The sequence below is a fragment of the Bombina bombina genome, chromosome 3, assembly GCF_027579735.1.
Source record: "Bombina bombina isolate aBomBom1 chromosome 3, aBomBom1.pri, whole genome shotgun sequence".
In the NCBI taxonomy this organism is placed as follows: Eukaryota; Metazoa; Chordata; class Amphibia; order Anura; family Bombinatoridae; genus Bombina; species Bombina bombina.
Window position 1 is genome coordinate 1,138,584,348 of NC_069501.1, and position 27,447 is coordinate 1,138,611,794.

Consider the following 27,447-nt stretch of genomic DNA (forward strand, 5'->3'; position numbering starts at 1 on the left):
TGGGTTGTAGAAGGTAACCTTGCTGTACAAAAATCTTTTTAAGCAAACCCTCCAATTTTTTATCCATAGGATCTTTGAAAGCACAACTATCCTCGATAGGAATAGTAGTGCGTTTGTTTAGAGTAGAAACTGCCCCCTCGACCTTAGGGACTGTCTGCCATAAGTCCCTTCTGGGGTCGACCATAGGAAATAATTTCTTAAATATAGGGGGGGGGACAAAAGGTATGCCGGGCTTATCCCACTCCTTATTCACTATGTCCGCCACCCGCTTGGGTATAGGAAAAGCGTCGGGGTGCACCGGAACCTCTAGGAACTTGTCCATCTTGCAGAATTTCTCTGGAATGACCAAGTTGTCACAATCATCCAGAGTAGATAACACCTCCTTAAGCAGTGTGCGGAGATGTTCTAATTTAAATTTAAATGTCACAACATCAGGTTCAGCCTGTTGAGAAATTTTTCCTGAATCTGAAATTTCCCCATCTGACAAAACCTCCCTCATGGCCACTTCAGATTGGTGTGAGGGTATGACAGAACAATTATCATCAGCGCCCTGCTCTTCAGTGTTTAAAACAGAGCAATTGCGCTTTCTTTGATATGTAGGCATTTTGGATAAAATATTTGCTATGGAGTTATCCATTACAGCCGTTAATTGTTGCATGGTAATAAGCATTGGCGCGCTAGATATACTAGGGGCCTCCTGCGTGGGCAAAACTGGTGTAGACACAGTAGGGGATGATGTAGTATCATGTTTACTCCCCTCATCTGAGGAATCATCTTGGGCAATTTCATTATCTGTGGCAGTACTGTCCTTACTTTGTTTGGACGCTATGGCACAATTATCACACAAATTTAAATGGGGAGACACATTGGCTTTCATACATATAGAACATAGCTTATCCGAAGGCACAGACATGTTAAACAGGCTTAAACTTGTCAATAAAGCACAAAAAAACGTTTTAAAACAAAACCGTTACTGTCTCTTTAAATTTTAAACAGAAAACACTTTATTACTGAATATGTGAAAAAGTATGAAGGAATTGTTCAAAATACCAAAATTTCACCACAGTGTCTTAAAGCATTAAGAGTATTGCACACCAAATTTCAGAGCTTTAACCCTTAAAATAACGGAACCGGAGCCGTTTTCAAATTTAACCCCTATACAGTCCCAGCTATAGCCTTTGCTGAGACCCAACCAAGCCCAGAGGGGAATACGATACCAAGTGACGCCTTCTAGAAACTTTTCCAGCAACTTTCAGATCCTCACACATGCATCTGCATGTCCTGCTCTCAAAAAACAACTGCGCAGTAATGGCGCGAAAATGAGGCTCTGCCTACAACTAGGAAGGCCCCCTGACTGGAAAAGGTGTCTAACATAGTGCCTGCCGTTTAATAAACGTTCCCCAAGTTTATAAATGTGAAATATCAGCCTAAACATGAATAAAATGCCCAAATAAAGCAATCGAATTAGCCCATAAAAGTGTCTACCAGTTTTATAGCCCATATTAAGCCCTTTATTCTGTTTGTTTGACTAAGAAAATGGCTTACCGGTCCCCATGAGGGGAAATGACAGCCTTCCAGCATTACATGGTCTTGTTAGAAACATGGCTAGTCATACCTTAAGCAGAAAAGTCTGCTAACTGTTTCCCCCAACTGAAGTTACTTCATCTCAACAGTCCTATGTGGAAACAGCAATCGATTTTAGTTACTGTCTGCTAAAATCATCTTCCTCTCACAAACAGAAATCTTCATCCTTTTCTGTTTCAGAGTAAATAGTACATACCAGCACTATTTTAAAATAACAAACACTTGATAGAATAAAAAACTACATTTAAACACCAAAAAACTCTTAACCATCTCCATGGAGATGTTGCCTGTGCAACGGCAAAGAGAATGACTGGGGTGGGCGGAGCCTAGGAGGGACTATATGGCCAGCTTTGCTGGGACTCTTTGCCATTTCCTGTTGGGGAAGAGATATCCCACAAGTAAGGATGACGCCGTGGACCGGACACACCAATGTTGGAGAAAGACAGTTTCACACTGCACATCTGAACCACCATAATAAGAGTGGAGCAAGCAGCTTCTTACATCCCCCATGGAGGCAACACTCACCTTAGCTACCTCTTCATTTTGCATTGCTAAGAACCCTATAACATCAGACGAAGCCAGTGGATTAGTTGCCAGGTCAGAATGGATGGTGGGGAGAGGCAGACACAAACATGGCTGGTAGGCACACAAACACATGGGTGGGGGGGCACACACATCTGGATGGTGGAGGCACACAAAAATACACAACTGGGTAGGGGAGTACAAACAATTATACACCTGGATATAGAGAGGAGAAACGTGCACAAATACACACCTGGGGAAAGAGGGGCACACACATGCACACAGCTGGGGGGGAAACACCTAAGTAAGTGAACAGACACAAATACACACACCTAGGTGGGGGTCAGATACACATTAAAGGGACACTGAACCCAAAAAATTTTCTTTCATGATTCAGATAGAGCATGACATTTTAAGCAACTTTCTAATTTACTCCTATTATCAAATTTTCATCATGCTCTTGGTATCTTTATTTGAAATGCAAGAATGTAAGTTTAGATGCCGGCCCATTTTTGGTTAACAACCTGGGTTGTTCTTGCTGATTGGTGGATAAATGCACCCACCAATAAAAAAGTGCTGTCCAGAGTTCTGAACCCCCCAAAAAAAAAAACAGATGCAAGTGAACGAAGAAAAATTGATAATAGGAGTAAATTAGAGAGTTGCTTCAAATTGCATGCTCTATCTGAATCATGAAAGAATAAAATTGGGGTCAGTGTTCTTTTAAGGGCAAACATTAGTACCACATTTGATGGGAGTGGAGGGGTACTATATACACACAAGGGCATGTAGGCAGCAAACCAGAAAAATCCTCTCAGATGTGCAGACACATGACCACGTATCTCCCCATTTACCACTGTGCTGAATATCAAAGGAAGGTGAAGAAGCTGCTTCAGCTCTTGCATAAGCTATACCTCTGCCTCTCCACTGCTTACTTAGGCGCTGCGTAGCAATGTGTGTACTTCACGCCTGCAACATCTCTTAAGGGGCCATGGATGTGGGGTCAGAGACTCAAGAAAAACAACAACACACAAACATAAAAGACATGCACAGCTTTCATTTTATACTGGGCCCCATGGAAAATGACTTTGCAGGGACCTAGGAAGAAGCAGAACACAGTGTTTAAGTTGGTGTTTCCATCTACCCTCAATACTCATATGATCACACAGCATACTGGGAAATGTAGTTCTCTGTCATGCAAACTTGTAAGGATCCAGCCTAGCTAAATTCTAGTTGAGGCTAGCAATGGCAAGCGTGGCCAGTGGGTGTACTGGTGGCCCCAAACCAAGGACCCATGGGCAGATTTTAAGATGCTAGTGCCCCCCTCCGATGCCTGGCTTTGTTGAGTCCTGCTCTACCGAACTGCAAATTCATTTCACTTACCAATGTCTTCTTTACTAAAAGCTTGTTCAAGCTGTTCTGTTTCTTTCTCAAGGGACACTGCCAAAGTCCTTAATTTAGAAAAGAAATTCCCAGTAATAGACATTATTGCAAAATGGGATCCTGGAAAAAAAAGTAATAATTTTGAAAACATTTCTTGGGAAAAATGCAGTATCTATAAATTAAAGGGACAGTCAAGTAAAAAAAAAAAAACTTTCATGATTTAAATAGGGAATGTAATTTAAAAACAACTTTCCAATTTACTTTTATCACCAATTTTGCTTTGTTCTCTTGGTATTCTTAGTTGAAATCTAATTCTAGGAGGTTCATATGTTAATTTCTTTTAGATCTTGAAGACTGCCTCTAATCTGAATGCATTTTGACCACTAGAGGGCATTAGTTCATGTGTTTCATATAGATAACATTGAGCTCATGCACGTGAAGTTACCCTGGAGTGAGCACTGATTGGCTAAAAAGCAAGTCTGTCAAAAGAAGTGGAATAAGGGGGCAGTTTGCAGAGGCTTAGATACAAAGTAATCACAGAGGTAAAAAACATAATTTATGCTTACCTGATAAATTTATTTCTCTTGTAGTGTAGTCAGACCACGGGTCATCCATTACTTATGGAATATATCTCTTCCTAACAGGAAGCTGCAAGAGGATCACCCAAGCAGAGCTGCTATATAGCTCCTCCCCTCACATGTCATATTCAGTCATTCGACCAAAACCAGACGAGAAAGGAGAAACCATAGGGTGCAGTGGTGACTGGAGTTTAATTAAAATTTAGATCTGCCTTAAAGACAGGGCGGGCCGTGGACTGACTACACTACAAGAGAAATAAATTTATCAGGTAAGCATAAATTATGTTTTCTCTTGTTAAGTGTAGTCAGTCCACGGGTCATCCATTACTTATGGAATACCAATACCAAAGCTAAAGTACACGGATGAAGGGAGGGACAAGGCAGGAACATTAAACAGAAGGAACCACTGCCTGAAGTACCTTTCTCCCAAAAATAGCCTCCGAAGAAGCAAAAGTGTCAAATTTGTAAAATTTTGAAAAAAAGTGTGAAGTGAAGACCAAGTTGCAGCCTTGCAAATCTGTTCAACAGAGGCCTCATTTTTAAAGGCCCAGGTGGAAGCCACAGCTCTAGTAGAATGAGCTGTAATCCTTTCAGGAGGCTGCTGTCCAGCAGTCTCATAGGCTAAACGTATTATGCTACGAAGCCAAAAAGAGAGAGAGGTAGCCGAAGCCTTTTGACCTCTTCTCTGTCCAGAGTAAACGACAAACAGGGAAGAAGTTTGACGAAAATCTTTAGTTGCCTGCAAATAGAACTTCAGGGCACGGACTACGTCCAGATTATGCAAAAGTCGTTCCTTCTTTGAAGAAGGGCTAGGACACAGTGATGGAACAACAATCTCTTGATTGATATTCCTGTTAGTAACTACCTTAGGTAAGAACCCAGGTTTAGTACGCAGAACTACCTTGTCTGAAAGAAAAATCAGATAAGGAGAATCAAAATGACTCTTCGAGCCGAGGAAATAGCCATCAAAAACAGAACCTTCCAGGATAACAGCTTGATATCAATGGAATGAAGGGGTTCAAATGGAACGCCTTGAAGAACGTTAAGAACTAAGTTTAAGCTCCACGGCGGAGCAACAGTCTTAAACACAGGCTTAATCCTAGATAAAGCCTGACAAAAAGCCTGAACGTCTGGAACTTCGGCCAGACGTTTGTGTAGAAGAATAGACAGAGCAGAAATCTGTCCCTTTAACGAACTAGCAGAAAATGCCCTTTTCTAAACCCTCTTGTAGAAAGGACAATATCCTAGGAATCCTAACCTTACTCCATGAGTAACTCTTGGATTCGCACCAATATAAATATTTACGCCATATCTTATGGTAAATTTTTCTGGTAACAGGCTTCCTAGCCTTTATTAAGGTATCAATAACCGACTCCGAGAAGCCACGCTTTGATAGAATCAAGCGTTCAATCTCCATGCAGTCAGCCTCAGAGAAATTAGATTTGGATGGTTGAAAGGACCCTAAATTAGAAGGTCCTGTCTCAGAGGCAGAGACCACGGTGGACAGGACGACATGTCCACTAGGTCTGCATACCAGGTCCTACGTGGCCACGCAGGCGCTATCAGAATCACCGAAGCTCTCTCCTGTTTGATCTTGGCAATCAAACGAGGAAGCATCGGGAATGGTGGAAACACATAAGCCATGTTGAAGACCCAAGGGGCTGTCAGAGCATCTATCAGCACCGATCCCGGGTCCCTGGACCTGGATCGGTAACAAGGAAGCTTGGCGTTCTGGCGAGACGCCATGAGATCCAGATCTGGTTTGCCCCAACGATGAATCAGTTGAGCAAAGACCTCCGGATGAAGTTCCCACTCCCCCGGATGAAAAGTCTGGCGACTTAGAAAATCCGCCTCCCAGTTCTCCACGCCTGGGATGTAAATCGCTGACAGGTGGCAAGAGTGAGACTCTGCCCAGCGAATTATCTTTGAGACTTCCAACATCGCTAGGGAACTTCTGGTTCCCCCTTGATGGTTGATGTAAGCCACAGTCGTGATGTTGTCCGACTGAAATCTGATGAACCTCAGAGTTGCTAACTGAGGCCAAGCTAGGAGAGCATTGAATATTGCTCTTAATTCCAGAATATTTATTGGGAGGAGTTTCTCCTCCTGAGTCCATAGTCCCTGAGCCTTCAGGGAGTTCCAGACTGCGCCCCAGCCTAGAAGGCTGGCGTCTGTTGTTACAATCGTCCAATCTGGCCTGCGAAAGGTCATCCCCTTGGACAGATGTGGCCGAGAAAGCCACCATAGAAGAGAATCTCTGGTCTCTTGATCCAGATTTAGCAGGGGGGACAAATCTGAGTAATCCCCGTTGCACTGACTTAGCATGCACAATTGCAGCGGTCTGAGATGCAGGCGCGCAAATGGTACTATGTCCATTGCCGCTACCATTAAGCCGATTACTTCCATGCACTGAGCTACTGACGGGTGTGGAATGGAATGAAGGACACGGCAAGCATTTAGAAGTTTTGATAACCTGGCCTCTGTCAGGTAAATTTTCATCTCTACAGAATCTATAAGCGTCCCTAGAAAGGGAACCCTTGTAAGTGGTAATAGAGAACTCTTTTCCACGTTCACCTTCCACCCATGCGACCTCAGAAATGCCAGAACTATCTCTGTATGAGACTTAGCAGTTTGAAAACTTGACGCTTGTATCAGAATGTCGTCTAGGTACGGAGTCACCGCTATGCCTCGCGGTCTTAGTACCGCCAGAAGTGAGCTCAGAACTTTTGTAAAGATTCTTGGAGCCGTAGCTAATCCGAAGGGAAGAGCTACAAACTGGTAATGCCTGTCTAGGAAAGCAAATCTTAGGTACCGATAATGATCCTTGTGAATCGGTATGTGAAGGTAGGCATCCTTTAAGTCCACTGTGGTCATGTACTGACCCTCTTGGATCATGGAAAGGATGGTTCGAATAGTTTCCATTTTGAATGATGGAACTCTTAGGAATTTGTTTAGGATTTTTAAGTCCAAGATTGGTCTGAAGGTTCCCTCTTTCTTGGGAACCACATATAGATTTGAATAGAATCCTTGCCCGTGTTCCATCCGCGGAACTGGGTGGATCACCCCCATTAGTAAGAGGTCTTGTACACAGCGTAGAAACGCCTCTTTCTTTATTTGGTTTGCTGATAACCTTGAAAGATGAAATCTCCCTCGTGGAGGAGAAGTTTTGAAGTCCAGGAGATATCCCTGAGATATGATCTCCAACGCCCAGGGATCCTGGATATCTCTTGCCCAAGCCTGAGCGAAGAGAGAAAGTCTGCCCCCCACTAGATCCGTTTCCGGATAGGGGGCCCGCTCTTCATGCCGTCTTAGGGGCAGCAGCAGGTTTCTTGGCCTGCTTGCCCTTGTTCCAGGACTGGTTAACTTTCCAGCCCTGCCTGTAACGAGCAACAGCTCCTTCCTGTTTTGGAGCGGAGGAAGTTGATGCTGCTCCTGCCTTGAAGTTACGAAAGGCACGAAAATTAGACTGTTTGGCCTTTGATTTGGCCCTGTCCTGAGGTAGAGCATGGCCCTTACCTCCCGTAATGTCAGTTATAATTTCTTTCAAGCCGGGCCCGAATAAGGTCTGCCCTTTGAAAGGAATATTAAGCAATTTAGATTTAGAAGTCACGTCAGCTGACCAGGATTTAAGCCATAGCGCTCTGCGCGCTTGGATGGTGAATCCAGAGTTCTTAGCCGTAAGTTTGGTTAAATCTACGACGGCATCAGAAACAAATGCGTTAGCTAGCTTAAGTGCTTTAAGCTTGTTCATAATTTCATCCAATGGAGCTGTGCGAATGGCCTCTTCCAGAGACCCGAACCAGAATGCCGCCGCAGCAGTGACAGGCGCAATGCATGCAAGGGGCTGTAAGATAAAACCTTGTTGAACAAACATTTTCTTAAGGTAACCCTCTAATTTCTTATCCATTGGATCTGAAAAGGCACAACTATCCTCCACCGGGATAGTGGTACGCTTAGCTAAAGTAGAAACTGCTCCCTCCACCTTAGGGACCGTCTGCCATAAGTCTCGTGTGGTGGCGTCTATAGGAAACATTTTCCTAAATATGGGAGGAGGGGAAAAAGGCACACCAGGTCTATCCCACTCCTTGCTAATAATCTCTGTAAGCCTTTTAGGTATAGGAAACACGTCAGTACACACCGGTACCGCATAGTATCTATCCAACCTACATAATTTTTCTGGAATTGCAACCGTGTTACAATCATTCAGAGCCGCTAATACCTCCCCTAGCAATATGCGGAGGTTCTCAAGCTTAAATTTAAAATTAGAAATCTCTGAATCCAGTCTCCCTGGATCAGATCCGTCACCCACAGAATGAAGCTCTCCGTCTTCATGTTCTGCAAACTGTGACGCAGTATCTGACATGGCTCTCACCTCATCCGCGCGCTCTGTCCTTAACCCAGAGCTATCGTGCTTGCCTCTTAATTCTGGCAATTTAGATAATACTTCTGTCATAACAGTAGCCATGTCTTGCAAAGTGATTTGTAAGGGCCTCCCTGATGTACTTGGCGCCACAAAATCACGCACCTCCTGAGCGGGAGGCGAAGGTACTGACACGTGAGGAGAGTTAGGCGGCATAACTTCCCCCTCGTTGTCTGGTGATAATTTCTTTACATGTAAAGATTGACTTTTATTTAAAGTAACATCAATGCAATTAGTACACAAATTTCTATTGGGCTCCACATTGGCCTTTAAACATATTGAACAAAGAGATTCATCTGTGTCAGACATGTTTAAACAGACTAGCAAGCTTGGAAATACTTTTCTAAATAAATTTACAAGCAATATAAAAAACGCTACTGTGCCTTTAAGAAGCACAAAAAGCTGTCACAGTTGAAATAACAATGAACCAAAATAGTTATAGCAACCAATTTTTCACAGTAAATGTATTAAGTTAGCAAAGGATTGCACCCACCAGCAAATGGATGATTAACCCCTGAATACCCAAAAACGGATAACAATTTAATAATTAACGTTTTTATCACAGTCAAAACACACTGTCACAGGTCTGCTGTGACTGATTACCTCCCTCAAAATGAATTTTGAAGACCCCTGAGCTCTCTAGAGACGATCTGGATCATGGAGGATGAAGTAGACAGATTGTGACTGAATTTTTACTGCGCAAAAAAGCGCTAAAAACATAATTTATGCTTACCTGATAAATTCCTTTCTTCTGTAGTGTGATCAGTCCACGGGTCATCATTACTTCTGGGATATTACTCCTCCCCAACAGGAAGTGCAAGAGGATTCACCCAGCAGAGCTGCATATAGCTCCTCCCCTCTACGTCACTCCCACTCATTCGACCAAGGACCAACGAGAAAGGAAAAGCCAAGGGTGAAGTGGTGACTGGAGTATAAATTAAAAAATATTTACCTGCCTTAAAAACAGGGCGGGCCGTGGACTGATCACACTACAGAAGAAAGGAATTTATCAGGTAAGCATAAATTATGTTTTCTTCTGTTAAGTGTGATCAGTCCACGGGTCATCATTACTTCTGGGATACCAATACCAAAGCAAAAGTACACGGATGACGGGAGGGATAGGCAGGCTCTTTATACAGAAGGAACCACTGCCTGAAGAACCTTTCTCCCAAAAATAGCCTCCGATGAAGCAAAAGTGTCAAATTTGTAAAATTTGGAAAAAGTATGAAGCGAAGACCAAGTTGCAGCCTTGCAAATCTGTTCAACAGAGGCCTCATTCTTGAAGGCCCAAGTGGAAGCCACAGCTCTAGTAGAATGAGCTGTAATTCTTTCAGGAGGCTGCTGTCCAGCAGTCTCATAAGCTAAACGAATTATGCTACGAAGCCAAAAAGAAAGAGAGGTAGCGGAAGCTTTTTGACCTCTCCTCTGCCCAGAGTAAATGACAAACAGAGAAGACGTTTGTCGAAATTCCTTAGTTGCCTGTAAGTAAAATTTTAGAGCACGGACTACATCCAGGTTGTGCAGTAGACGTTCCTTCTTTGAAGAAGGATTTGGGCATAAAGAAGGAACAACAATCTCTTGATTGATATTCCTGTTAGTAACTACCTTAGGTAAGAACCCAGGTTTAGTACGCAGGACTACCTTATCCGAATGAAAAATCAAATAAGGAGAATCACAATGTAAGGCTGATAATTCAGAGACTCTTCGAGCCGAGGAAATAGCCATTAAAAATAGAACTTTCCAAGATAACAACTTTATATCAATGGAATGAAGGGGTTCAAACGGAACGCCCTGTAAAACATTAAGAACAAGGTTTAAACTCCATGGTGGAGCAACAGTTTTAAACACAGGCTTAATCCTGGTCAAAGCCTGACAAAAAGCCTGGACGTCAGGAACTTCTGACAGACGTTTGTGTAACAGAATGGACAGAGCTGAGATCTGTCCCTTTAATGAACTAGCAGATAAACCCTTTTCTAAACCTTCTTGTAGAAAAGACAATATCCTAGGAATCCTAACCTTACTCCAAGAGTAACCTTTGGATTCACACCAATATAGGTATTTACGCCATATCTTATGGTAAATCTTTCTGGTAACAGGTTTCCTAGCCTGTATTAAGGTATCAATAACTGACTCAGAAAACCCACGTCTTGATAAAATCAAGCGTTCAATTTCCAAGCAGTCAGCTTCAGAGAAGTTAGATTTTGATGTTTGAAGGGACCCTGTATCAGAAGGTCCTGTTTCAGAGGTAGAGACCAAGGTGGACAGGATGACATGTCCACCAGGTCTGCATACCAAGTCCTGCGTGGCCACGCAGGTGCTATTAGAATCACTGATGCTCTCTCTTGTTTGATTCTGGCAATCAATCGAGGAAGCAACGGGAAGGGTGGAAACACGTAAGCCATCCTGAAGTCCCAAGGTGCTGTCAGAGCATCTATCAGGACTGCTCCTGGATCTGGACCCGTAACGAGGAAGCTTGGCGTTCTGTCGAGACGCCATGAGATCTATCTCTGGTTTGCCCCAACGTCGAAGTATTTGGGCAAAGACCTCCGGATGAAGTTCCCACTCCCCCGGATGAAAAGTCTGACGACTTAAGAAATCCGCCTCCCAGTTCTCCACTCCCGGGATGTGGATTGCTGATAGGTGGCAAGAGTGAGACTCTGCCCAGCGAATTATCTTTGATACTTCCATCATAGCTAGGGAGCTTCTTGTCCCTCCCTTATGGTTGATGTAAGCTACAGTCGTGATGTTGTCCGACTGAAACCTGATGAACCCCCGAGTTGTCAACTGGGGCCAAGCCAGGAGGGCATTGAGAACTGCTCTCAATTCCAGAATGTTTATTGGCAGGAGACTCTCCTCCTGACTCCATTGTCCCTGAGCCTTCAGAGAATTCCAGACGGCACCCCAACCTAGAAGGCTGGCGTCTGTTGTTACAATTGTCCAGTCTGGTCTGCTGAATGGCATCCCCCTGGACAGGTGTGGCCGAGAAAGCCACCATAGAAGAGAATTTCTGGTCTCTTGATCCAGATTCAGAGAAGGGGATAAGTCTGAGTAATCCCCATTCCACTGACTTAGCATGCACAGTTGCAGTGGTCTGAGGTGTAAGCGTGCAAAGGGTACTATGTCCATTGCCGCTACCATTAAGCCGATTATCTCCATGCATTGAGCCACTGACGGGTGTTGAATGGAATGAAGGGTGCGGCAAGCACTTTGAAGTCTTGTTAGCCTGTCCTCTGTCAGGTAAATCTTCATTTCTACAGAATCTATGAGTCCCCAGGAAGGGAACTCTTGTGAGTGGAACGAGTGAACTTTTCTTTTCGTTCACCTTCCATCCATGTGACCTTAGAAATGCCAGCACTAACTCTGTATGAGACTTGGCAGTTTGAAAGCTTGAAGCTTGTATCAGAATGTCGTCTAGGTATGGAGCTACCGAGATTCCCCGCGGTCTTAGTACCGCCAGAAGAGCACCCAGAACCTTTGTGAAGATTCTTGGAGCTGTAGCCAATCCGAATGGAAGAGCCACAAACTGGTAATGCCTGTCTAGGAAGGCAAACCTTAGGTACCGATAATGATCTTTGTGAATCGGTATGTGAAGGTAAGCATCTTTTAAATCTACAGTGGTCATGTACTGACCCTCTTGGATCATAGGTAAAATTGTCCGAATAGTCTCCATCTTGAACGATGGAACTCTTAGGAATTTGTTTAGGATCTTTAAGTCCAGGATTGGTCTGAAAGTTCCCTCTTTTTTGGGAACCACAAACAGATTTGAGTAAAACCCCTGTCCCTGTTCCGATCGTGGAACTGGATGGATTACTCCCATTAACAAGAGCTCTTGTACGCAGCGTAGAAACGCCTCTTTCTTTGTCTGGATTGTTGACAATCTTGACAGATGAAATCTCTCTCTTGGAGGAGAGTATTTGAAGTCCAGAAGGTATCCCTGAGATATTATCTCTAGCGCCCAGGGATCCTGAACATCTCTTGCCCAAGCCTGGGCGAAGAGAGAAAGTCTGCCCCCCACTAGATCCGATCCCGGATCGGGGGCCCTCAATTCATGCTGTCTTAGGGGCAGCAGCAGGTTTCCTAGTCTGCTTGCCCTTGTTCCAGGACTGGTTAGGTTTCCAGCCTTGTCTGTAGCGAGCAACAGCTCCTTCCTGTTTTGGTGCAGAGGAAGTTGATGCTGCTCCTGCTTTGAAATTACGAAAGGAACGAAAATTAGACTGTCTAGTCTTGGCTTTGGCTTTGTCCTGAGGCAGGGCATGGCCTTTACCTCCTGTAATGTCAGCGATAATTTCTTTCAACCCGGGCCCGAATAAGGTCTGCCCTTTGAAAGGTATATTAAGCAATTTAGACTTAGAAGTAACATCAGCTGACCAGGATTTTAGCCACAGCGCCCTGCGTGCCTGAATGGCGAATCCTGAATTCTTCGCCGTAAGTTTAGTAAGATGTACTACGGCCTCCGAAATGAATGAATTAGCTAGTTTAAGGACTCTAAGCCTGTCCGTAATGTCGTCCAGAGTAGCTGAACCAATGTTCTCTTCCAGAGACTCAATCCAGAATGCCGCTGCAGCCGTGTTCGGCGCAATGCATGCAAGGGGTTGCAATATAAAACCTTGTTGAACAAACATTTTCTTAAGGTAACCCTCTAACTTTTTATCCATTGGATCTGAAAAAGCACAGCTATCCTCCACCGGGATAGTGGTACGCTTAGCTAAGGTAGAAACTGCTCCCTCCACCTTAGGGACCGTTTGCCATAAGTCCCTTGTGGTGGCGTCTATTGGAAACATTTTTCTAAATATCGGAGGGGGTGAGAACGGCACACCGGGTCTATCCCACTCCTTAGTAACAATTTCAGTAAGTCTCTTAGGTATAGGAAAAACCTCAGTACTCGTCGGTACCGCAAAATATTTATCCAACCTACACATTTTCTCTGGTATTGCAACTGTGTTACAATCATTCAGAGCCGCTAACACCTCCCCTAGTAATACACGGAGGTTTTCCAGTTTAAATTTAAAATTTGAAATATCTGAATCCAGTCTGTTTGGATCAGAACCGTCACCCACAGAATGAAGTTCTCCGTCCTCATGTTCTGCCACCTGTGACGCAGTGTCTGACATGGCCCTAATATTATCAGCGCACTCTGTTCTCACCCCAGAGTGATCACGCTTACCTCTTAGTTCTGGTAATTTAGCCAAAACCTCAGTCATAACAGTAGCCATATCCTGTAATGTGATTTGTAATGGCCGCCCAGATGTACTCGGCGCTACAATATCACGCACCTCCCTCTGAGCGGGAGATGTAGGTACTGACACGTGAGGCGAGTTAGTCGGCATAACTCTCCCCTCGTTGTTTGGTGAAATTTGTTCAATTTTTACAGATTGACTTTTATTTAAAGTAGCATCAATACAGTTAGTACATAAATTTCTATTGGGCTCCACTTTGGCATTGCAACAAATGACACAGGTATCATCCTCTGAATCAGACATGTTTAACACACTAGCAAATAAACTTGCAACTTGGAAATACAATTCAATTAGAATAATATTAAAACGTACTGTGCCTTTAAGAAGCACAGAAGATCTATGACAGTTGAAAATTAATAAATTGAAACAGTTATAGCCTCAATCCTTGTAAACAACACAACTTTAGCAAAGGTTTAATCCCATTAGCAAAGATAACAAATTCTGAAAGCAGGAAACAAATTACAGAATAAACGTTTTTTATCTCAGTCAAACTATAATTCTCACAGCTCTGCTGAGAGAAATTACCTCCCTCAAAATAAGTTTTGAAGACCCCTGAGCTCTGTAGATATGAACCGGATCATGCAGGGAATACAATGAGTTGCTGACTGAAATATTTGATGCGTAGTAAAAGCGCCAAAAAACGGCCCCTCCCCCTCACACACAGCAGTGAGGGAGAACAGAAACTGTCAGAAAACAGATTAAGCAACTGCCAAGTGGAAAAATAGTGCCCAAACATTTATTCACTCAGTACCTCAGCAAATGAAAACGATTTTACATTCCAGCAAAAACGTTAAACATAATCTCTAGTTATTAAACAGCTTTATGTATTTCTTACAGTGTAATTCTAGTGAAGTACCATTCCCCAGAATACTGAAGTGTAAAGTATACATACATGACATTATATTGGTATGGCAGGATTTTCTCATCAATTCCATTGTCAGAAAATAAAAACTGCTACATACCTCTATGCAGATTCATCTGCCCGCTGTCCCCTGATCTGAAGTTTACCTCTCCTCAGATGGCCGAGAAACAGCAATATGATCTTAACTACTCCGGCTAAAATCATAACAAAAACTCTGGTAGATTCTTCTTCAAACTCTGCCAGAGAGATAATAACACACTCCGGTGCTATTTTAAAATAACAAACTTTTGATTGAAGATATAAAACTAAGTATAATCACCATAGTCCTCTCACACATCCTATCTAGTCGTTGGGTGCAAGAGAATGACTGGGAGTGACGTAGAGGGGAGGAGCTATATGCAGCTCTGCTGGGTGAATCCTCTTGCACTTCCTGTTGGGGAGGAGTAATATCCCAGAAGTAATGATGACCCGTGGACTGATCACACTTAACAGAAGAAATAGGCCCCTCCCACTCATATTACAACAGTGGGGAAGCTCAGATAACTGTTTCTATGCAGAAAACAAAGATGGCCATGTGGTAAAAATCATGCCCCAATAAGTTTTATCACCAAGTACCTCACAAAAAACGATTAACATGCCAGTAAACGTTTTAAACATACATTTTAAAAGTTATGAAGTGTTATTAATAAGCCAGCTACAAGTCGCTTTTACTGCAGTTAAGGCTCATACATTATTTCAGTATTGACAGTATTTTCAGAGTCAATTCCATTCCTTAGAAAAATACATTCAGTGTACACACACACACATCAGCCTAATACCAGTCGCTATCACTGCATTTAAGGCTGAACTTACATTACATTGGTATTAGCAGTATTTTCTCAGTCAATTCCATTCCTCAGAAAAATAATTTACTGCACATACCTCGTTTGCAGGGGGGCCCTGCATGCTATTCCCCTTTTCTGAAGTTACCTCACTCCTCAGATGAGAACAGCCAGTGGATCTTAGTTACGTCTGCTAAGATCATAGAAAACGCAGGCAGATTCTTCTTCTAATGCTGCCTGAGAACAAACAGCACAATCCGGTGCCATTTAAAATAACAAACTTTTGATTGAAGAAATAAACTAAGTTAAAAAACACCACAGACCTCTCACAGCGACCTATCTTTAGTTAGGCTGCAAGAGAATGACTGAATATGACATGTGAGGGGAGGAGCTATATAGCAGCTCTGCTTGGGTGATCCTCTTGCAGCTTCCTGTTAGGAAGAGATATATTCCATAAGTAATGGATGACCCGTGGACTGACTACACTTAACAAGAGAAAGTATTTAAATACAACAAACAAAGGCCTGTAAATATAACACAAATTGGCTACCATGGAACAGAAGGTCAGTTCCTAAATACCTCCAGTAAAAGATTGTCAGAAAAATAGGCATCAGGGAGCGCTACTGAAAGCTGCTATAATGTGAAAGGGTTAAATAAATAAATGTAATGAAAATCAAAAGATGAAAGTGCGCATGAAATATATACTAGTTAATAACATTTAATCAGAAAAACACGGTATCAACAAATGCATACAATGTTATAAATTATTGCAACTGACCGCCGGTGGTTGAAAAAGTAATAAAAAGTCTGATAAAAAAGAGAAATACAAAAATAATCGAAGAAATTGATATGTCTCTTGAATAAAATAAAAAGCACAATAACAGTGAGTCTGAGGCAAGTTGAATGAACAGTTAATACAAACTTGGCAACACTGTATAGATTGAAGAGTGACTCACCCAGAATTCGAAGCGGTTAAAACAATGCTTCTCTGTGTACTTATCTGGTATCTTCCGAATTTTACATCTGGACCCCTTTTCAAAAGTATAGTTACCTTCAAAATGAGCAAAGCCAGCCCAAGGTGTATTGTAAAGGATATCCGTTCCATGGCGTGTAGGGGGTCACGTGACAATTCTCTGACCAATCAGAGTCACGGATTGCTGGGTGGTCTGTGTGTCTACAATGTTAGCGATTCTGAGTTGCCACAATGAACCAAGCTTGTGGTGGATGTTGTGTAACTATGTTACTTTAGGAATAGGACTGTTTCGTTAAAGTTCAAAAGGTTGTTACAGAGCGCTCTGTGTGCCAATCTTTGATTCGATTGTAAACAATCCAAGTGGTGCAAATCAACGCGTTTCAGCTGGTGTAGCCTTTCTCAAGATAAGTCCTTGAATGCTCTCAGCTAACTTTTTATTATGAACGAATAACTTAAACTCCTCCTTTGTTGCGTGCTCACTTCCCTTCATACGATATCACAACTTAATATTTGTGAATAGCTTTCGCCACACAATTTTTGTAACATGATACATAAAAAACTTTTAAACAATTGTGCATATAAAAAAATTAAAGACTATTGAAATAAAACTAAAGAACTATATTATAAGAAGTCTATATTATATGAAAAAAATATATTCTCATATGTTCAGTCAAACACTGAAGTATGATTTCAACTAAATAATACATTCTAACCAGTGTCATTAATTTACTTATGACTTATTAACATTAACAATGAATTTTTCTTATGAACAAGCTTGAGATGAATTATTGCGTATTACTATACATTCACACATTATTATTTACATATATATATATATATATATATATATATATATATATATATACACACACACTTTTCACAATAATATATATATATATATATATATATATATATATATATATATATATATATATATATATATATATATATATATATATATATATATATATATATATATATATATATATATATATATAAAGTACAGAAAGAGAAAAGGCCGGATGCGGTCTTAAATTAAAACGTCCAATTTATTGGTCAATGTTAAAAATAATTGACAGTACTCAAAACGAAAAAGTCTAACATGTTTCGGCACACGGCCTTACTCATAGACATGATTTTCTTAGTGAAAACCGCCAGTATTTAAAAGCAGTAGTGAGTATCTATTGGTTGTCATTAATTGCTAACAAGTAACAAGTGATAATATACTTAAACAATAAGAGAACCTAACTAACAATGCTGTTAAATAAACACATAATTGCTACAAAGGTATATAGAATTAACATAAATGGGTGGCATGTAAATCCCAGCCAATATTAATATTAAATAAATAAATGAATATACCATATGTGTAGCGGCTGGTTTAAATTCAATTAAATCAACAAATAAATAAATAAGTAAATGAATCTATACAGACAGATTGCAATATTACACAGGTAAACCACGTGAGGCTTGTTTTGGTTTGCTATAGCGATTTAGAGATTCACACACTTATGATCATATATGCAATGTCAATACATAAGCCTAGAATAATTTTAAATAACTACTGTTATATATAACCAATTAAAAACGGCCTCTGTTTCATACAATTCATATATCTAGTAATCTTAGACTTAAATGTATTTGTGTTTGTTATTAATAATAGTGATAATAATAAGAGAGCACAAAAAAGCCTATGATGTTATGGGAATTGTACTATAAAAGCACAAGTTATCCTATTGGTGGTGAAGACAAATACAGGAGAAGTTTAGTAATTTGAAACTTAGTATATATCATTAGTTTTAAACAATTTAATACTAAAGAGACCTTTCTTTGTTTGGAAAATATGTTGTGACAATACGGGTCCTCCTGTTAATGTAAACACCAACAAACACAAGGAAAAAATACAAACAGAGTAATCAACCAGTGTGTCAATTATTGTTAATGGTTAAAGAAATTATTCTAGATTTGGATTTGAATTACTTAATTGTGTGCTCAGGGAGAAACTTTCTGGTTGGTTTAATGTAAGTAAAGGAGGGGGTAGTATATTATGTTATGGGCATAAGTAGACCCCTCATAAATAAGTAATAATTATTGTTTTTCTAAACTAATTATCAGATTGATACATGATCATATAATATCTTGGTGAATTATTCCCAGAAGTTTATAATGTCATTAATGGAATTATATCCATCAGGGATACGCGACTTCAAAGTGAAGATCCAAAATGCCTCTTTTTTTCAAGAGGGCCTTATTACGATCACCACCCCTGTTTTGTGCTTGTATATGGTCAATAACCATCCATCTAAAGGTTGTATTACTGCTAGCATGTGTCTGAATGAAATGCTTGGCCATATCAGATACAGGATCTGATCGTTTGATATCAGATAGATGTTGTCGGATGCGTTCTCTAACCTCCCTTGAAGTGCATCCCACATATTGTTTCGGGGTGCATGTGCACCAAATCATATATACAGCAAATTTTGTGCGACAATTGACGCAGCTTTTTACTGTATATGACTTATTCGTGGTGGAGGAGGAAAAAACATTTCCCTTCTGGATAAAGCTGCAAGGGATACATGCATTGTACCCACACTTGTACATACCCCTAGATTGTAACCACAAGCTTGTAGTTGTTTTATCCTTAGGTAAAGCACTTGGGGAAATAATATTTCCTATAGTGCATCCTTTCCTGTAGGAAAACCTACATCCTTTGTCGATGAAAGGAACCAATCCCTCATCTGCCTTGAGCATAGGTAGATGTTTACGAATGATCTTGCAAATGTTATCGTAGTCAGATGAATATTGAGTAACAAAGGTAACCCGATCACTAGTGGGATTGGTCCTTTTAGGTTTATTTGCCAACAAAGTTTTCCTGTCCAAACAATCCACTTCATTTTTTGCCTTTTGAATGGCTGTGTTGTGATAACCCCTACTTATGAGTCTGTGAGTAAGATCTTCACTTTGTACAACACAATCTTGTTTTTCAGAACAGTTCCTTTTTATTCTAATATACTGTCCCTTTGCTATGGCATAGGGAACATTTAGTGGATGGTTGCTTCTGCCATGTAGGAGTGTATTGCCTGATATAGGCTTTCTGAAAATTTGCGTTTTTATGTTGTTAGTACCAGCCAGATTGCTTAGCTGGACATCTAAAAAATTTATAGATGTTTTGTTTGTTTCAAAAGTGAACTTCAGACCCCATTCATTTTCATTTAGATATCCAATGAACTCTTCAATGAGTGTGGGCTGACCAATCCAAATCAACAGTAGATCGTCAATAAAACGATGGTAGCTTTTGATATACTGGAGAAAAGGATTCTGTTCCCCATATATCATGCTAAGTTCGAACCAACCCATTACTAAATTAGCATATGAGGGCGCAAATTTCGCCCCCATTGCTGTACCTTGCAACTGGAGATAAAAAGAGTCATCAAACTTGAAATAGTTGTGTGTCAATAAAAATTGCAACACATCTAAGATGAATTGGATAAATTCTTTGGTATAATTCGTTTTATTCTCCAAATAGAATTTAACGGCAAGGATCCCCATGGTATGGGGGATAGATGAGTATAGGGCTACGACGTCTACTGTTAGCCAAAAAAATTCTTCTTGCCATATAAAGCCATCAAAAATTTGAAGCACATGTTTGGTATCTTTCAGAAAGCTTGGTAAGGAAACAAGTGGCTGCAGTATGCTGTCCAGCCATTCTGATAGTGGTTCGCAAAGCGAACCAATACCAGACACAATTGGTCTACCTTTTACATTCACAGTGCTTTTGTGCACCTTAGGCAAGACATGTATAATAGGGGTGATGGGATTGTCGACAGACAGAAAGTCAAATGTTTTGTCATCAATATGGCCAAGCATGAGGCCATCATCCAAAAGGGAGATGAGGTCCTTTTTAAATTTATGTACAGGATCGCAAGGTAAAACCTTGTAATCAGTAAGATTATTTTGCTGCCTCATAATCTCCCCTTTATATGATTTTAAATCCCAGATGACAACACTTCCACCTTTATCGGCGTTCTTTATCACCAAGTCTGAGTTTGACTTCAGTGAGGTCAAGGCAATTCTCTCTTGTTTAGTAAGTTTGGGTTTACTTTTCAAGGGTTTTTTAGCAAGATCAACCAGGTCTTTCTCAATTCTTTTTTGGAAAGAAACCAATGTGTCCCCCCTTGTTTGTAAAGGATAAAAAGTAGATTTTGGTTTAAACCCAATGTGGGCATTACATGTACCCAAATTTAGTTCAGCATTCTCTTCATTCAATGACATAAGAGCCTGGATATCCCTGACTTCAGAGAAATCAAAACTCAAAGTGTTTAGAGTATTTTCAGACGAGCTACTATAATGGTCAATTCTGTTGTCAGTCTGTTCACCAACCTCTTGTGAAAAATAAAAATGTTTTTTCAATGTAAGTGCTCGAATGAATTTATTTATATCTACCAAGGTTTGGAACAAATTAAACCTAGTGGTAGGGACATAACCTAGTCCATAGCCGAGTACTTTGATCTCATCTTTGTTTAATTTGCAATTGGTGAGATTGATAACATCGTAAGTGGAGTCAATAGACTCATCCATTAAATTCAATGTATTTTCATTTGAAGTACATGTATCATCCATCAAATCTGATATTTGTTTTGACCCCTCCCTCTCCTTAGTGTATACCTGGGTTGTTGTCTTAAATTTGGATTTCCCCTTGTGTTTGCCCCTCGCCCTCGATTTGCATGGTTCATTGGGGTAATCTGAAAAACCTGATCCAGTATGTTACTGTCGGTTTGTTCTTTCTGAGAACCTGTCTGTTCTAATGCAACTTGATATTTGACGTTGGAGGATGCTCAACTTCCTTTGAAATAAAGGATACAGTTTTTAATGTCTGATCTTTGGAGTTTTTTAGTATAGATTTAGGTTGTGCCCCCTGAGCCTGGTAGGCTTCATTGTCTGGATTACTATGATCTGAATTGCTGGCATCACCTGAGTCTGAACCACTCCAAGTGTCTTTTTTATTTTGATTTACTCTGTTGGACCTCCATCTACGTTTACGATCCCTAGATCGATTTCTATTTTGTCTTTGCCAAATATAAACCTTATTTTGACTATAATCCATTTGATCTCTCATGTACTTTTCATGTTTAGATTGCACTAACTCCTTTTTTAATTGTGCTATACTGTCATTTAAAATGTTGTCTAGTTCTTTGTAGTTTTTTTCTAACGTGTTTAAATCCAATTCTTGTTGTAAGAGAATGATTTGATCTCTGACTGCACGAAGCTGGGCATCTTTATATTCAATGATAAGTCCCATCAATTTAAAGGAGCAGTCAGAGAGAGATTCATTCCATTTTTTAATGAATGCCTGATCATCTACAGAAAAAGTGGGAAATTTCTTGATTCTAAGGCCCCTGGGAACCATTTGTAGCCTTATATAGCGATCCAGGGTCCACTTATCCCATTTCAATCTCAATTCCTTTTTCATTAAATTTTCCATAGACTGGAATTTGTCACTTAGAGGGTTCACACTATAATTTTCACAAAAAATATTTTCGAAATCTTTTTCTAATTGATCTAAATTATCAATAGTAGTGAGTGAGTAGAATTGTTGGTCCATGTCAAAACCTGATGCTGCTTCCATATTTGAAAGCTAAAGGTGAAACTTCACTAAAAGTGACTGAATATGTCAAGAAATGGTAACAACAATTGGACTCATTCAGATGGAAATTAATATACCACTATTAAGTATATGTATGTGCTGCTGTACACAAGTGTGAGAGGATCCTATTGCAAGTAAGAAAATGTTCACATTAGTGTTACAGTAAAGAATTAGAGAGCAAAACTACTCGCTTTCTAAGAACTGGAAACACTTTTTCCCATGTTTTAGAAAATACACTTAAACACTGTGTTATAGCAATAGGAACAAACACCTATTTTCTGATGAAACTATAGATAGTAGTTCAGTTGTGTTATCCTTAATGCTAAAAAATGGCAGAAAAAATGTGTGTGCACACTTATATACTTATGGGAAAGCTAAAGCAAAAGCAGAAAATGTCACAACAATACTTTTAGATACTTTTAGATACAATAAATGAAACCTGGAAAACGACAGCAAAATAGAGTTAGTTGTTAGAGCAAAAAATGGATAACATCAAAGCTTAACCATGTTGATTCAAAGAACAGTATATGGTTAAAGTTCTCCTTATTGAATATAGACCTCTGGACTGAAAAGTATATATAAGTGAATATATGTATGAAAAACGAACGATAAGTCCAAAGTCCCAGCTGCTAGGAAAAAGAATGCAGAAAACCAGCACAAAGAACAGTCATAGATGTAAACAAGCTTCCCTTCCGCTTGTAATGTTAGAAAACACAGGAAAAAACCATCAAGGCTGGATTGCGGTTTCCTGCCGTGACAAACAGTCACTCTGAAAACCTCAATGAAGTATGCCTGAGCTCGGTGGGGAAATGGAGAGACAGTGTGGATCAACAGGGGTAAGTACTCACAGGATTCTTTACAGCAAATAAGTGAATGGAGGGTTTAACTTGTGATTCTTCGGTAAATTTACCATACGGCACGGCCACCGCTGCACCTCTGGAAGACCGGTGAATTCCTACGATATCCACTCCTTGCGTCCGCTCTCTGGCGTAGCTGCACTTCCTGTCACACCCTTTTGTCGATACCAGCCAATCCGTGCTAGTCTATGACGTAGCTCCACCACTCGGCCAATCCTTCTAGGGCAACTTCAAGATTCCCAGTCCGGGGAACAAATGGAAAAATCCCTGATACTTATCAGGAATCAAAAGTTCGTTGTAAGACCTGGCTTTGTAAAGGGATAATGAAATAAGTACAGAAAGAGAAAAAGCCGGATGCGGTCTTAAATTAAAACGTCCAATTTATTGGTCAATGTTAAAAATAATTGACAGTACTCAAAACGAAAAAGTCTAACATGTTTCGGCACACGGCCTTACTCATAGACATGATTTTCTTAGTACATAAATTTAAAAAGGACCTCATCTCCCTTTTGGATGATGGCCTCATGCTTGGCCATATTGATGACAAAACATTTGACTTTCTGTCTGTCGACAATCCCATCACCCCTATTATACATGTCTTGCCTAAGGTGCACAAAAGCACTGTGAATGTAAAAGGTAGACCAATTGTGTCTGGTATTGGTTCGCTTTGCGAACCACTATCAGAATGGCTGGACAGCATACTGCAGCCACTTGTTGTTTCCTTACCAAGCTTTCTGAAAGATACCAAACATGTGCTTCAAATTTTTGATGGCTTTATATGGCAAGAAGAATTTTTTTGGCTAACAGTAGACGTCGTAGCCCTATACTCATCTATCCCCCATACCATGGGGATCCTTGCCGTTAAATTCTATTTGGAGAATAAAACGAATTATACCAAAGAATTTATCCAATTCATCTTAGATGTGTTGCAATTTTTATTGACACACAACTATTTCAAGTTTGATGACTCTTTTTATCTCCAGTTGCAAGGTACAGCAATGGGGGCGAAATTTGCGCCCTCATATGCTAATTTAGTAATGGGTTGGTTCGAACTTATCATGATATATGGGGAACAGAATCCTTTTCTCCAGTATATCAAAAGCTACCATCGTTTTATTGACGATCTACTGTTGATTTGGATTGGTCAGCCCACACTCATTGAAGAGTTCATTGGATATCTAAATGAAAATGAATGGGGTCTGAAGTTCACTTTTGAAACAAACAAAACATCTATAAATTTTTTAGATGTCCAGCTAAGCAATCTGGCTGGTACTAACAACATAAAAACGCAAATTTTCAGAAAGCCTATATCAGGCAATACACTCCTACATGGCAGAAGCAACCATCCACTAAATGTTCCCTATGCCATAGCAAAGGGACAGTATATTAGAATAAAAAGGAACTGTTCTGAAAAACAAGATTGTGTTGTACAAAGTGAAGATCTTACTCACAGACTCATAAGTAGGGGTTATCACAACACAGCCATTCAAAAGGCAAAAAATGAAGTGGATTGTTTGGACAGGAAAACTTTGTTGGCAAATAAACCTAAAAGGACCAATCCCACTAGTGATCGGGTTACCTTTGTTACTCAATATTCATCTGACTACGATAACATTTGCAAGATCATTCGTAAACATCTACCTATGCTCAAGGCAGATGAGGGATTGGTTCCTTTCATCGACAAAGGATGTAGGTTTTCCTACAGGAAAGGATGCACTATAGGAAATATTATTTCCCCAAGTGCTTTACCTAAGGATAAAACAACTACAAGCTCGTGGTTACAATCTAGGGGTATGTACAAGTGTGGGTACAATGCATGTATCCCTTGCAGCTTTATCCAGAAGGGAAATGTTTTTTCCTCCTCCACCACGAATAAGTCATATACAGTAAAAAGCTGCGTCAATTGTCGCACAAAATTTGCAGTATATATGATTTGGTGCACATGCACCCCGAAACAATATGTGGGATGCACTTCAAGGGAGGTTAGAGAACGCATCCGACAACATCTATCCGATATCAAACGATCAGATCCTGTATCTGATATGGCCAAGCATTTCATTCAGACACATGCTAGCAGTAATACAACCTTTAGATGGATGGTTATTGACCATATACAAGCACAAAACAGGGGTGGTGATCGTAATAAGGCCCTCTTGAAAAAAAGAGGCATTTTGGATCTTCACTTTGAAGTCGCGTATCCCTGATGGATATAATTCCATTAATGACATTATAAACTTCTGGGAATAATTCACCAAGATATTATATGATCATGTATCAATCTGATAATTTGTTTAGAAAAACAATAATTATTACTTATTTATGAGGGGTCTACTTATGCCCATAACATAATATACTACCCCCTCCTTTACTTACATTAAACCAACCAGAAAGTTTCTCCCTGAGCACACAATTAAGTAATTCAAATCCAAATCTAGAATAATTTCTTTAACCATTAACAATAATTGACACACTGGTTGATTACTCTGTTTGTATTTTTTCCTTGTGTTTGTTGGTGTTTACATTAACAGGAGGACCCGTATTGTCACAACATATTTTCCAAACAAAGAAAGGTCTCTTTAGTATTAAATCGTTTAAAACTAATGATATATACTAAGTTTCAAATTACTAAACTTCTCCTGTATTTGTCTTCACCACCAATAGGATAACTTGTGCTTTTATAGTACAATTCCCATAACATCATAGGCTTTTTGTGCTCAATTATTATTATCACTATTATTAATAACAAACACAAATACATTTAAGTCTAAGATTACTAGATATATGAATTGTATGAAACAGAGGCCGTTTTTAATTGGTTATATATAACAGTAGTTATTTAAAATTATTCTAGGCTTATGTATTGACATTGCATATATGATCATAAGTGTGTGAATCTCTAAATCGCTATAGCAAACCAAAACAAGCCTCACGTGGTTTACCTGTGTAATATTGCAATCTGTCTGTATAGATTCATTTACTTATTTATTTATTTGTTGATTTAATTGAATTTAAACCAGCCGCTACACATATGGTATATTCATTTATTTATTTAATATTAATATTGGCTGGGATTTACATGCCACCCATTTATGTTAATTCTATATACCTTTGTAGCAATTATGTGTTTATTTAACAGCATTGTTAGTTAGGTTCTCTTATTGTTTAAGTATATTATCACTTGTTACTTGTTAGCAATTAATGACAAACAATAGATACTCACTACTGCTTTTAAATACTGGCGGTTTTCACTAAGAAAATCATGTCTATGAGTAAGGCTGTGTGCCGAAACATGTTAGACTTTTTCGTTTTGAGTACTGTCAATTATTTTTAACATTGACCAATAAATTGGACGTTTTAATTTAAGACCGCATCCGGCTTTTTCTCTTTCTGTACTTATTTCATTATCCCTTTACAAAGCCAGGTCTTACAACGAACTTTTGATTCCTGATAAGTATCAGGGATTTTTCCATTTGTTCCCCGGACTGGGATTCTTGAAGTTGCCCTAGAAGGATTGGCCGAGCGGTGGAGCTACGTCATAGACTAGCACGGATTGGCTGGTATCGACAAAAGGGTGTGACAGGAAGTGCAGCTACGCCAGAGAGCGGACGCAAGGAGTGGATATCGTAGGAATTCACCGGTCTTCCAGAGGTGCAGCGGTGGCCGTGCCGTATGGTAAAGTTACCGAAGAATCACAAGTTAAACCCTCCATTCACTTATTTGCTGTAAAGAATCCTGTGAGTACTTACCCCTGTTGATCCACACTGTCTCTCCATTTCCCCACCGAGCTCAGGCATACTTCATTGAGGTCTTCAGAGTGACTGTTTGTCACGGCAGGAAACCGCAATCCAGCCTTGATGTTTTTTCCTGTGTTATATATATATATATATATATATATATATATATATATATATATATATATATATATATATATATATATATATATATATATATATATATATATATATATATATATAATCTTGATATCTATACACATTATCTATATCACTGACACTCACTTTAAGATTAACAACCAGTCCCTCCGGATGGGATATTCATTTATTTTGGTACTAAGTTATTTCACAAGGTCATCAAATATCACACTGAAATTCTCATTGAACATATGAGAATAGATTTTTTTCATATAATATAGACTTCTTATATAATATAGTTCTTTAGTTTTATTTCAATAGTCTTTAATGTTATCTTTATTTTCATTTCCTTTATTATTATTATTAACATATATGCACATTAATATTGTATGCACTTATTAAATATTTTTTTTATATACACAATTGTTTAAAAGTTTTTTATGTATCATGTTACAAAAATTGTGTGGCAAAAGATATTCACAAATATTAAGTTGTGATATACAATGTCTTGTCTCTTTAACAATATGAAGGGAAGTGAGCACACAACAAAGGATGAGTTTAAGTTATTTGTTCCTAATAAAAAGTGAGCTGAGAGCATTCAAGGACTTATCTTGAGAAAGGCTACACCAGCTGAAACGCGTTTATTTGCACCACTTGGATTGTTTACAATCGAATCAAAGATTGGCACACAGAGCGCTCT

The 27,447-nt window shown here is 39.7% G+C and overlaps 1 protein-coding gene across 1 annotated transcript in view; it reads right to left on the reverse strand.

The window, feature by feature from the left end:
• The window catches only part of SKA3 (spindle and kinetochore associated complex subunit 3), a 668,958-nt gene that overhangs the window by 636,773 nt on the left and 4,738 nt on the right, over positions 1 to 27,447 (reverse strand). Inside the window, exon 2 of the mRNA XM_053708518.1 lies at positions 3,487 to 3,606. Coding sequence (XP_053564493.1) covers positions 3,487 to 3,589 — 103 coding nt within the window. The 5' untranslated portion in view covers positions 3,590 to 3,606. The remainder of the gene's footprint in view (positions 1 to 3,486; positions 3,607 to 27,447) is intronic.